Source organism: Pongo abelii, chromosome 13 (genome assembly GCF_028885655.2).
Source record: "Pongo abelii isolate AG06213 chromosome 13, NHGRI_mPonAbe1-v2.0_pri, whole genome shotgun sequence".
NCBI lineage: Eukaryota > Metazoa > Chordata > Mammalia > Primates > Hominidae > Pongo > Pongo abelii.
The window spans coordinates 103,718,076-103,732,090 of NC_071998.2; the positions used below are offsets into that span (position 1 = coordinate 103,718,076).

At 36.9% G+C, this 14,015-nt stretch overlaps 1 protein-coding gene across 6 annotated transcripts in view; it reads left to right on the forward strand.

Annotated features, from left to right (window-relative positions):
• KIAA1958 (KIAA1958 ortholog) overlaps nucleotides 1-14,015 on the forward strand; it is a 182,004-nt gene that overhangs the window by 124,584 nt on the left and 43,405 nt on the right. The window contains exon 3 of one of the 6 annotated variants that reach the window (XM_002820108.6): nucleotides 3,097-3,180. The exons of 4 other annotated variants lie outside the window; for them this stretch is intronic. In XM_002820108.6, coding sequence (XP_002820154.1) covers nucleotides 3,097-3,180 — 84 coding nt within the window. Of the gene's footprint in view, nucleotides 1-3,096; nucleotides 6,034-14,015 lie in introns of those variants that run through there. One more of the 6 variants, XM_054520461.2, reaches the window with a different exon arrangement.

Genomic DNA, 14,015 nt, shown 5'->3' on the forward strand with positions numbered 1-14,015 from the left:
TGAGTTGAAAAGGTGTGAATGTGTCAGTCATCTTTGTGTGTGTTAGCATGATGCTGAAATGTGGAGGAGATACAGAAGTAGGAGAGCTTCACTCGGGACTGTGGCAGGTGACGACATCCACACCAGCATTCTGGACCCTTCCGTGGTTGTCTTCGCCAGTTCCACTAATAGCAGACTGACTAATGCTGCTTAATTAAATCCAACAGACTTAAACTTTTTTGCTTACATATCCCTTAAAAGAACTTTGAATAGTCTTTACCACTCACTTACTTTTAAATTGACACCCAAAGGTTTTTCAATATGTTTCAATCAATTTACTTTTGTAAAAAAGGAGGTAGGAAATAGTGAATATTTTATAAAATGAAGAGGAGGAGGCCGGGCGTGGTGGCTCACGCCTATAATCCCAGCACTTTGGGAGGCCAAGGCGGGCAGATCACCCGAGGTCAGGAATTCCAGACCAGCCTGGCCAACATGGTGAAACTGCATCTCTACAAAAATACAAAAATTAGCCAGGCATGATGGCGGGTGCCTGAGTACTTGAGAGGCTGAGGCAGGAGAATCGCTTGAACCTAGGAGGTGGAGGTTGCAGTGAGCCAAGATCGTGCCATTGCACTCCAGCCTGGATGACAGAGCAAGGCTCCATCTGAAAAAAAAAAAAAGAGGAGCAACTCTACCTAGAATCAGTATTTCATGATATGATTTGATAATATTAAATACCTTGTGAATAAAAAGCACACTGAATCATCTGAAAGAAATTAATAAAATTTTAAGCTACTACTTTATCTTGAGCTTTTTTGTAGTTCTGCAGAATATTCTAGTTCTAGTTAGAAGAATCAACCTCACTAACATATAACCCCTTCATATGTCCTAAATTCAGAACACCCCATTCAGGCCCCAAACACTGTTTCTAATGGTAGATTTCACCTTTGTCAAAATATGCATAAGACAGGAAATGCTATGGGTTTAATTATTTAAAGACAGGAAATGCTAATGGGTAAAAGTCAAGTCTTTTGACTTTGAGGAGCCAAACAAAATTTATAAATCAGTACACCCCAGAGTATGTACTGTAGTAGGTTTGGGATGGCAATATGTACAACTCAGTTTACATCTCAGACAAGAAAGTTTTTAAAAGATCCCATGTGAAAGTTGAGAACCTGGAAATTTTTCTCCCAAAGTTGTCTGTGACTATTTATTTCTTAGAAAATCTTTGTTTGAAGTTAGAAGACTGCTGTGATAGATATTTGAACAAGTAGCCAAAAAAAACAGATGCGCTGGCCCCTTTGGCTGTCCATGTAAACAGTCAAGGAAGCCAGCATGTCAGATGGTTACATTCAACCTGTGGCTTCCATGTTTTTGATGGAAAGATAAACATCTTTATTGTCAATAGATAAACAATTTCAACTGGAAGAAAATAGCATGACTAAAAGTTAAGTGTATTGGAGCATAAAGCTTACTTTTGTATATTTGAATTTTGGAAATGTGATCCCTCAAAAATGTGCCTATAAAAATAGCTAACTAGTTTAGTGAATTTTCATTTATATCATTTTATAAAGTTTTGTGGATTTTGGCAATAATGCCCTATGATTGTCATTTTGAAATAACATGGCTATTCATATATATGTATAGTAATACAAAAAGTAGTGTGTAAATAAAATTCAGTTTATTAGAAATTTTATCATTGGATGTGGTAATTACAAAGACTTCCACTAAGCAATCTTACAAGTTAATATAACTTTTTCTAGATAACATAATTAAGATAAAATACTTTTACCTTATACTTTAGAAATCAGAAATTACATATTTTATGTTGTTTGAAATTAACCTCTGTGTTTGCCTCTCAGCAGTCAATAGGGTAGCCTGTTTTTGTTTTTGTTTTTGTTTTTTATTTGTATGCCTTCTTTAGGGTTTCTCTTGAGTTTCACCAGACCATGTCTAACATAATAGTGGTTTTGACAAAATATTTTATCATTAATGTTAAGATCCTAAATTTAAATTACATTTTACTGAAATGAAACCATGTAAATGATATAATTGAACTTAACTATTATTTAAAAATTGGTGAAAATAGAGTAAGATTTCCTGCCTAGGACATAAGCACTAGAACTTTGTTTCTCAAAATGTATTCTCTCAAACCTCATCATGAACATAGAGATGCTGGTTAAGATACAGATTCCTACACCTGCTACGTGGTAATCTGCATTTTGATCAAGCATCCTGGATGATTCTGAAGCACAGCAATCTGTGAAGACAGCTATTCTAGGGCAGCATTACTTAATCATGGATGATCCAAAACAGAAAGAGGCACCTCAAGTCCTTGGTAGCAGAGTACAAATAATAAAGTAATAAAAAGAAACAGCGGATCCTGGAGACATACCCCCTTCTTTACATCTTGACTATAATAGCCTAATTCAAATGTAACCGTCCTGTCTCTGTAGCTATGATGTTTTATCCTCATTACCCTCCAAAATACCAAATATTTCCATTCATCACTTATTACAAATGCCCTGCAATTACATGCAGAATGCTTATAAACTATGTTTACCCGAATTGCTGTAGAAGAACAAGTATTTAATTAACTGCCATAAAAGATCTGCTTTGTCATTTTTAAATACAGATTTTTAGTGATGCGTTAAAATAACAAATACAGATATTTTAGTTTAATTCAATAAAATGGAACCAGTACAACCTCTATTTTCACAAATGAAGTGATTCGGAATGAGTTTGTCAGCGCTAATGGGGCCCTTGCACGCTGCAGTAGGATAAATAGCACATTTCTGTCCCACATTTTTCCTAAAACGAAGGTTGTCTCTAATCTCTCTCTTTTGACAAACCTTCATGCACTAAACTATGTGCCCGTGACATAGGAAGCTCGTTTTGCTTGTAATGGGCCATATGCTTGTCTAGTAGATCATTTGTGAAACTGAAGTTGGCTATTACAATGTGACAGGTATGTAAATAACATTTATCAGTGATCTCTGTAAAATTGATTCCTCCTTTCCCTTGTCATTATAAAAGGAAACTTTATTTCAGAGTAGAAAGTGCATTGTCTGAACTCATCAACACCCTCTCTATCCCTCCCCCCCCAATTTGTTGCAGACCAGGATGAAAGAGCAGCTGAGCTCAGCAGGGAGCAGAACGAGAAAACCATCCGGAGCACGCAGACCGCGCTCCGCAATTTCCGTGAGTTCCTCATCTCCAAGTATCCTTCTGAAACAAGAGAGATTTATGTCATCCCTTGCAAGGAGTTGGATGCCTACCTTGCCTCTTTCTTTGTTGATGCCAGGCAGAAGGATGGGTCCGAATACGAACCCAACAGCTTGGCCAATTACCAGTGTGGGCTCGAAAGGTACCTGAAAGAACACAGGTATGGCTATAGCATCACCAGGGATAAGGAATTCAAGCGTTCCCAAGAGGCCCTGAAGCAGAAGCAAATTGAACTCCGCTGTAAAGGAAAAGGAAATAAGCCACACAAGTCCATGAAGCTCACCTTTGCTGACGAGCTCATTCTGCGGAAAAGGGGACTGCTAAGCCGATATAATCCTGAGGGTTTGCTCAACCTAGTCTGGCTCAACAACACAAAAGCTTTTGGGCATTGCACAGGCTTCCATGGATCTACCTTAAAATGGGGTGATATCCGGCTCCGCATAACAGAGACGGGTCTAGAGTACTTGGAGTGGATGGGTCAGGACACTGGAGACTTGAATGCCAAAACCAAGAGAGGGGGGACAGACTCCCGTGTGTATGCCACCCAGCATGCCCCACAGACCTGCCCTGTCCAGGACTATAAGGAGTATGCCCAGCGGCGGCCTCCCGCCATGCGCTACGAGGATGCCCCTTTCTACTTATCCATCAAGCCAGTCGTGAACTTGGCGGCTCTGCATTGGTACAACTGCCAGGCCCTTGGCAAGAACAAGCTGGCCAAGATGGTGAAGACCATGTGTGAGAAGGGCAACATCCCTGGCAGGAAAACCAACTTCAGTGTGTATCAGAGCTGCAGCACCTTGTCTGAGGCCCAGAGCAACCAGCTCGTGCTGATCTGTAACAATCTGAGCCAGCAGGCTGCCCAGTCAGTGGCCGGCCACTCCAACAATGGCAATTTCATCGTCTCCGCCTCCTATGACTCTTCCTCAGATACCGCTTGACCAGGTGGCTTGAGCAAGACTCCAGTTTGGTTACTGTGTCCAGAGAAACTGTGATTATACACCGCTTCTCATTCCCTTTCCTGTGCCCTCAGTGTTAATTCACTTTATAAAAATATAAATATATAATATATTTTTCTTTTTACAAATAAGCCAATGGAGATAATTTAGTATTACTAACATAGTATTTATAGGCTTAAGACAAATGTACTTGTGGGTGATCAAATGTAATTACTGTTACAGACTACAAAACCGTACGTGGTTCTCAGGCAACACAAAGTAGAGAGGGAATTCTGTTTTTTAAAAACTGTCAAAAAGGAAATTGAGAGTCATCCTAGACTTACATGCTTGCGTCCTCAACTCCTGCTTTTCCTTCCCACCCCAACTCCCATTTTTGGTCTCCTTAATAAATGGCTGTATTTTTTTAATTTTTAAAATTCTATATTAATCAAGAGGAGACATTAACTTTACTGCTGATGCAAAACTGTATTCAGCTAGATCCACAATACGAAAGTGTTGTATAAGCTCAACATCAAATTATTTACATCTTCTCTTTTTTAACTTAATTAGAGTTTTAGCTCCTGTGCCTCATTTTTTACAATGTACGAAAATCTAGATGTTTAGCTAACATCTTTTCTTTTTGGGGGGAAAGGGTAGAAGGAGGGAATAAAGGTGCCATTCTTTTTGGGAGATATATGATTTTAAAATAATATGCAAAGTCTAATATTGTGGCTAAAAAGACTGTTACATAGCTCATTTTAACTATTGTGCTTGAACCTGGAAAGAATGTTTCTTTTTTTGTCCCTAAGAAATGGGTATAAATGAAGTTTGACAAGAAATTTAAACCTACCAAAGCTTTGAAAATGTTGCCAAGCATTAGATTGCATATCAAAAAGGTAAAAGGTGGAAAGTCTTACTCTAGAAGCAGTAGTCGAGACAACAAAAAAACTCATCCTCTTCAAAGTTCATATTCCCCGAATTATTTACTTAGAAGCATTAAACAGTCTCTTTTCTCCTGAGGCAAGGCTGTGTATTTGACTCTGTAATTGAGATCCAAGGAATATTGGCACTCATTTTAGGTAACAATATTTTGTTACCAGGTTTTGCTGAATTCAAGACATTCTTGAAAATGTGCGAGATTTTTCTATAGTAAATATAAATGTGTTTATCTGTGATATCCTGCAATTATTATAATAGTTTTGGTTAAACATTTGTGGCAGTTTTTCCAAGGTCTTTGTTTTCAAGTCTTGATGCCTGTGGTGAATTATTAGTTAAGATATTTCAAAAATAAAATAAATTTAGACTTTAGAGCCACAATAAAGCTGAGCTAGGTTCCTATTCTGTATAATCAGCAACACGCATAAACTCCAAATCTTGATTGTTTTGTTGAATCTAGGAATTCTATTGGGAAATATTTGTTCTTCAAGGCAACCTCATAATTCACATTAGCTAGAAAGGTAGGTGGTATTTTGTACATTAATTTAGTGTATAACCAGGACAAATTTCATTCTGAATTGCTTTGCTAAATCATCACAGAGCTGAGCTCTCCCATGGTCAGGGAACTCCTTCCAACACCAAGTCATAAGCACATAAAGACCTGTTCCTCTAAGCTGTGACCTTTCATCTGGCTCAGGAGTGGGAAGTCAGCCATGGACTTTGTGTGGTGGAATTAACCTCATGTTCATGACTTTTCCTCCATAGAGAAGTATTCATTTATACATCCAGAAACAAGAAGAAAGGGCAGAGAATGTCTTGCTTTATGTTTTTGTATTGATAATGATGAGAGCTGCCATTTTTGAGCCAGCGTGCATGCCAGCACTGTGCTAAGTGACTTACATGGATCACATATGTAAGTCATAGTTACTAATCGTAAAAAAAAAAAAAAAAAGGAAAACACAGATAAGGATAAAGAAAACAAAATACATACTCATAAGTCTTCTAGCCAAAGATAACTACTGTTAACATTTTGGCAAATATTTCTTCAGACATATTGTAGTACTTACATATTTATTTCTATATACACTATCTTAATATTTTCAGCAACTTTGAAAAGGTGAGTTATCTTTATTTTATGGTCAGGTCAAGATAAGTCAATTAGGTCATAGCTAAAGAAATGGTAGTCTGTCATTTCACTCCGGAGTTTTTTTCTATTTAAGTTTCCCAGTACCAGCTCATCATTAATTTCCAGTGTCCAGAGCTGGGGACATAGTGTCTTAACATCTCTGAAGGATGTCTGATCAAAAGGAATGCCGAGTGATCTTCCATGGTGGCAGCATGTCCTCTAATCCTCTCCCACACCCGTACATTTGGAGCCACAGAGCCTCTTTCTCCCAGTTCTCTTTACAGAACCTTCCTGTTCGCCTTATTCTATAGTTAGTCCTTACGGCATCAGACAGCCTACTTTAAGGGAGCTCTTAAACTCTCATGTTTAAAAAAAGGTCTCTGTAAAACACTTAAAATGTTATGGTGCATTTAATTTTTAATTGACATGGTTTCTAAATTTTTGATATGTTTCTGACAGCACAGTAAGTTTGTCTTAAGGAAGAAGAGTAGTCAGTATGCACTGTGAAAGCAGAACTAGAAAATGTCAGTTCCCTATCTGTATTTATTGAGGTACTAAAATGAAAATCTTTGTCCTGCTTAATCATATTGCATCTTCATTTAGAAGAACACAATTAAATTGAGAATGTGAATTATTTTTATTTATTTATATTTTTCTGTGATAACTCAAACCAAATAGGAACATTGTGACTTTTAGTTTCAGAAAACTGTTTTCTGAATAATGGCTTGGTAGAAACCTAGCCAAATTACAGTTATCAGTCTGTTTTTGTTTGTTTGAATAGAGACAGGGTCTTGCTCTGTCGCCCAGGCTAGAGTGCAGAGGTGCAGTCATAGCTCACTGTCAACCTCAAACTCTGGGGCTCAAGAGATCCTCCCGCCTCAGCCTCCCAAATAGCTGGAACTACAAGTGCACACCATCACACTTCGCTAATTTTTTGTAGAGATGGGGTCTCACTGTGTTGCCCAGGCTGGTCTCAAACTCCTAGCCTCAAGAGATCCTCCTGCCTTGGCCTCCCAAAGTGCTGGTGTTATCTCTTGGAGTTACTTACATTATGAAAAATCTACAGCTACCTCTTAATTTTGTGTTTTTATCTAAATGATACTGAGAAGATAGCACTGCCAGATGCCATTTTTATTATTTGGAATATTAGCTTAAGAAGAAATCATGTTCATGCTGTGGCAGAGGCAGATGTCAAAATTGCATATATACTTTAGCAAAAAATCAACAGTCCAGGAGGTGTTCACTACAACTGAATGTGCTGCCTTTTCAGGCAATCCTGTGGCTCAAATAAAGCCATATTTGCAGTGCTTACACTTTAAGATAAATGTAATGTCATGTAAGAAACCCTCCAGTGTTCCTCACATGACTGAAAGTTTTGCACTGTCTACAACAAAAACACTGAACACTGTCAGCATTTGGATGACATAGCTGCATAATTTGGTCTTTCTACCATATTCATGTGAGTGATTCTTGAAAACCATAGATGCTATTTTTTAAAAAACTATAATGTTTGAAAAAGTTAAGAGATAGGATATTTATTCAAGACAGCTTATTCTAGATTCCATTTGATATCATGGTTATTAGGGCTGGTCTGAATATGACTTATAAATATATATCAGCAATTTAGGATATTTATAATTATTTTTCCCTATGGCTAAATTTTTCCTATGTTACATCACTGCCTGTTCTACAAAAGAGTAGTCTGAAAATCTTCTAGCATACATTTGATCTCTTTGGTTTTTCAGTTAGATTATTATTAGCTGAAACTTTCATAGCGTTTACTTGACTAAATCATATGGCTTAGCTTCCAGATGCCATGAAATCAATGACTTTATTGAGATGAAAATTTGTAGTCACATCAACAAATATTTATTGAACAGCTAGGGGCCAAACAGATAAGTGAAATAGTCCCTGCTCTCAAAGAATTTATAAAAGACATTGTAATAAAAGTTAGTTCATTTTTGAGAGCCCAGCAAAAAACTCTGCTAATACTATTTTGCGTAGTTTTCCAAACTTTGTACTCATGCAATTTATCCATTATTTATTCATTGAATATGTTGGTCTGCTGCGGAGTACAAAATTCTGCTTTGAGTATTTTCTGGAGAATCTTTCTTAGAGCCTGTTTTAAAATCAATAAAGAGAAGGCATTTCTGTACCATCCACTGTGTTCATATAGGTGCACATATGCATCAGAATGTGCAGATCTGTCATCAGTGACTATCACCTCTTGAGCACTGACAATGTGCCATTGTACTGAGTGCTTTATAAGTTGTTTCACTTAATTCTCACAATAGTCCCATTAGGTAAGTATTATTATTTCCCTTTTATAATCAAGGAAATCCAGAAAAGTCAAATGGCTTGCCCATGTCACAGTTAATATGTAAGAGCATCCGTATCTGAAATTAGATCCAGATCCCATTAAGCACTCTCTTTTTCTGCTGTAGCTACTTGTTCAAGAAGTGATTTGCTGTGCTTCTGTAGACCCTCTGAAGTTATAAATTATAAATGAAATCCCAGGTGTAATAAAATCATCAATTCAACTCCTCATTGATCGAGATCAGTGTTAGCACAACATTATTTAGGCACCATTACTGTAGTATTTTGAGATGAGATATTAAGCAGTTTGTTTACCCCTGGTTACCAGCAGAGAGCAGAAGTTTGTGTTACTCTAAAATTTAAACACCTAACTTTGTCATGGAGGCAAGTGTGTATATGTGTATAATTTATTTTTACCCCAATTAAAGCCAAAACCCCAATTTCAAGAGAGTCCTTTATAATTCAGGCAGGGAAGCGAGAGGGTCTAGGCAGAGGGACTGCCTATAAGCCAGTATCGATTGCCATTGACCAGATACTAAATATGAATTAGAGGTAGACTGTGAACCTATTCAGATTTTTTCTGGTTCGACTGTCTGCAGTTTAATGTGAGACAGACACTTCTGATCTTAATTAGCCCTCTTCTGACTGATTTTCTTTATCTATAGGAAAGGTATATTTTGATCCTTATTTCTCTAGCCAAAATAAAGCTGTAATACTAAGCACCTGTAAATAAAAACTCTCTCCCATATGATAGAAGAAATAGATACCTAAGCCTAGGGAGGAAAGTCCAGGGGAATGTATAATTTCTTGGAGCAAGATATCTTTTAAAGCGTTCATTAAAAAATAGTTACAAGTGCTGAAAGAATTAGCAAGTTCTCTATCAGCTTAATAAATGTTTCCCAAATAGAATTCTATTATACAAGATATGTCTCTGTACATCTACCGTACAATATGGTACAGATAGACTGTGATCAGTTAAGAAATGCACATTGGCAAGGGCATCCTCAATCGTTGTTTAATGCATGGTATGCAAACATTGCTTTCCCTTCCCACTTGGATCTGGTTAAGATGATATTGAGTGCATAGCCTTTCATAAAGCAAAGTGATGAAGCTAGGATAATTTTAGAGATCCTTACCATCAAATAGAACTGGAATAAAGAAATACATCACAGATATCATCCTGTTGGGAGTTGGTGTATTTCTAGTGATATAACAACAGAAAAGAAGAGATGGTATTGATGAAGTACCAAGAACTCTAATTTTACTTTTCTAAACAGAAAAGGAAGACATTTAAAATTCCTCATGGTCCAGCCTGTTTGTAAATTGACCAGTTAGGCCTGCCAAAGCTGAGCAAAAGCTTGAAAATTATTTTTTAATGGCATTTTAATACACTTACATTGAGTTCTTAAGTAAACAGTGACTTTTGTGAATTAGAACCAGTGTATTAATTAGGTCGGAGTCACAGTTTGATTAGAATATTAATTAGGTCTGAGTGTTAATGTAAACCATTGTCTTTGTTGAATTATTAGTCACAGAGGCTAGATCTGGAAAGGACCCAAGAGATCATCTAGCCCAGTGATTTTCAATGCTGTGAAGAGTAGGAGTCACCACGTCCTCATGTAGGTGGGGAGTGGGGAGAGTAAGGAGATAGAAATAGCCAAGAGAACACAAAACCTCAAACAAATTCCCCAGAGGTCTCATGTTTCCTACCCCCTCCCCTCCTTTGAGACTTACGACTGAGCTGCTGTTCCCTCTGCAATGCATCCTTCAGGTGTGCTATCTGGAAAATAAAATTGGAAACATTTAATCTACCTTTTTATTTATTTATTTATTTGTTTTTCGAGACAGGATCTCGCTGTTGTCCAGGCTGGAGTGCAGTGGCACAATCAAGACTCACTGCAGTGGCACTTTAGCCTTGAACTCCTGGGCTCAAGCAATCCTCCCAACTCCACCTCCCAAGTAGCTGCAACTCCAGGTTCATACCACCAGGCCTGACTAATTTTTAAAAATTTTTTGTAGACATCGGATCTCACTGTGTTGCCCAGGCTGGTCTCAAACTCCTGGACTCAAGTGATCCCCCCACATCAGCCTCCCAAAGTGCTAGAATTACAGGCATGAGCCACTGCTCTGGCCTAATCCACCCTTTTACAAAAGAGGCAATAGCCCCAGAGAAAGAAGGTGAATGCCCAGGTGGTCACACCCTGTTAGGGTGTGAGCTTTCCCTTGTTAGGGTTAAAGCCAGGACTAGAACCAGGCACCCTGACTTCCTGTCCATAGGTAGAGTTTAGAGAGGAAAAACAACCCTATATTTCTGCTTCCTGTTTTCCAAATTTTAATTGTTTTTAAAACCCACAAATTTCTCTTAGGAGTAGATTCAAGTTGCCAAGTTCCAATAGGCTGTTTTGAATGTGACATTTCACTTTTCACTGTGTTGTGTTACATCTTAGTTTTAGCAACTTTTCTTTTTGGAGTTTGATAGGAAAATCGTAAATGTAATTGTTCTTTGATTCTAACAAACATCTCTCAGCCTACCCAATTTACATTTAGTTTTCAGTTATGGAGGGGAAACTACAGTCTTCAAGAATATCAATTCTAGTTATAGATTATGAACAAAAATACATTTTTGTTTAATTTGATATTCACTTGGATATTGAGCTACATAGCATCTATACTACTGGTTCTGAATGCAACCCACAATATTTTTTAGTCTGGCAAGTTTTAAAAATCATATTTAAAGTTTTGGGATATATCCTCAGTCAAAAGGATCAAATTTCTATCAACATAATTAGGAAGTTTCTGAAGTAAATTTATTTAGAGATAGTAATGAGGAAAAATGGTAACTAAGGAAAGAGGCCTATAGTAAGTAGATGTAGAAATACAAACTTACTTAAATGCAAATTATTTGTATTTCTCATCTTGCTTACTCTTCTGAAAAGGAACTCAAGCATAAATATTTAAACGTTTCATAAATTTTTATTTTACAAATCATATTTACCAGATCATAGTTGAAAAAGTTCAAATTTTAGATGTTTTTTAAAAAGGTACAGTGTGATTTGTCTTTTTTCTGTAATGTTGAATTATGTTAGACTTCTAATGTTTGTCTTGATATTACACTGGAATTAGCATTTTTACCATTATACATTCATTTCAATAAGAGCTTTGAAAATGCTTTGGCATTGTTTGTTTGTGATAAGTAGAACTAGGAAGATATCAGCAATATAGATTCCTAACAGTAATTGTGTATACTGTATTTTAGTGATTTTTATGTCCATTTATTTTCTGTAATTCTTTTATAAATCCCTTAGTGTACTTCCACTAGAAATTAATTTATAATTGTTTATTTATATTGGATGAAGTAGGAGGTCCATGTTTAGTATTAACCCACTCAGATTAACTTTATCTAACTGAACTTTTGTATCTATAACCCATTAGATTGTTACAACTTTTTAAACAGCATTTATAACAAAATAACTTTTGTTTTATAAAGCATTTGTTACAAAAAAAAAAAAACACCTTGCCAAAAATCATTACGATTTCTATGCATTGTGTAATATTCAGTGATGTTGAGATTTTGCATGTTGTTATAGGTGCTCTTTCATATGTGTGTTTGTGGTGTTGATGTGGAATTGTTAACCACTGCTGCTATCACTTATTGTAGTTAAACTGAAAAACTCTGTTAAAAGGCTGTGCCAGTCAACATTTCTATGTGTGACTTAAGTAACTATGTACTTCATTGTTTAATATTTTGAGCCAGCACTTGGTGGCCTCTACAGAAGGAAATATTGTAGTTGTCAAAGTGGTGCCAAACTTGAAAATCTTGTGTCACATTTATAATTCCAGGCCAGGTCAGCTTTTCTTCGACACTTTCCGAGCTCTTTGAAAGCAAAAAACATTTGCAAAAAGAGAAAGAAAGCAAGAATTCTGAACTTTTCTAATACTCTCTTCCTCTAGAATTTTAATTATTTTTTTCTTTTGATATTTGAGTATCTTACAGAAAAATCCAGTCGAATGACGAGCAGTAGAATTTCCCTTGATCTGGATATTTTTAGGCTGAACAGTGTAATAGAGGACTGTGAGGTGCATACATTATTTTTGTTGGCTATCATGGCTTATTGTTTGAATTTCATTTAATAAGAATATTCAGGCTGGAGATGGTGACTCACACCTGCAGTCCCAGCACTTTGGGAGACTGAGGCAGGTGGATCACCTGAGATCAGGAGTTCGAGCCCAGCCTGGCCACATGACGAAACCCAGTCTCTACTAAAAATACAAAAATTAGCTGGGTGTGGTGGCTCACACCTGTAATCCCAGCTACTTGGGAGGCTGAGGCAGGAGCATCGCTTGAGCCCAGGAGGTGGAGGTTGTAGTGATCTGAGATCACACCACTGCACTCCAGCCTGGGTGAGGGAGTGAGGCTCCAACACCCCTAAAAAAGAAAAAAAGAATATTCAGTAATTTTATTTCCTTTATTAAGAACCATTGAAACCTCACAGTTCCCACTTGTTAACTTTTACATTCAGCATTTACACAGACTTACTTAACATACTTGGTTGCCTTATGGCCATTAGGGTTTTTTCATGCCCACTTGTCTAGTTTGGTACCTGGTGTTTCCATCTTGCCTCAGCAATTCCAAACAAACTGAAAGTAAAGAGAAAATTGTTTCAACAGATTGACTCTACTACACATTGTTAAAATTTAATATACTTTTATTTATACTATACTTTTATTTATACTCTTAAAATGAGTGGGGGGAAGCTGTCATAAAGTGTTAAGAAAAGAAGGCTGCTTTCTGAAGAGCCTTTTTACACCAACATGCCAGAACTCCACACTGGGTGCAGGGTTTCCTTCTGTCAGTTCAATGGGCTTATCATTACAAGATTCTTTTAATAAAGGGGTAATCTGAATTCTGTAGAAACTTTTTGTGTAACTGTCAGATCTGCAGCAACAGCCAATGCTGTATTTGGACACATTGCTGATGAAATTACTGATTTAATTCTAAGACTATCGAAACTAATTCAAGGTCTCCACCATCTCTTTGCTTAAAGGAAAACAAAGGCAGATTTTAACTGTGAGCCTCTTCTCTAGAATATGCTGTAGACATTTGCCCCTCCATGAGGTGATAAAGCAATAAAAATAAATTTAATTATGTGTGGTCTAAAGAAGTTCTACCTCTGTCCATTGGCCTCCAGAGTCACGCAAAAGTATTTCTTGATTCCTACATCAGAGGTTTTCAGGCAGAGCCTTTGTACCAAGAATTCCTTTTATATTTTGGACACCAAAGATTATGGCATGATATATCCTGATGATTAACAATTTAGCAGTGGGCACATTTATTTGAGTCCTGCTCTTGGGTTTGTTTCCCACCTTTGGGTCTTATGTACATTTTGTATTTCTGTCCTGAGGCCTTTTTGCCTCGGGCAGTTTTTAAATCAAATATATATATATATATTTATTAGGTTTCTAATTTATAGAGTTTCCAATTTCTCCCACAATTTTAA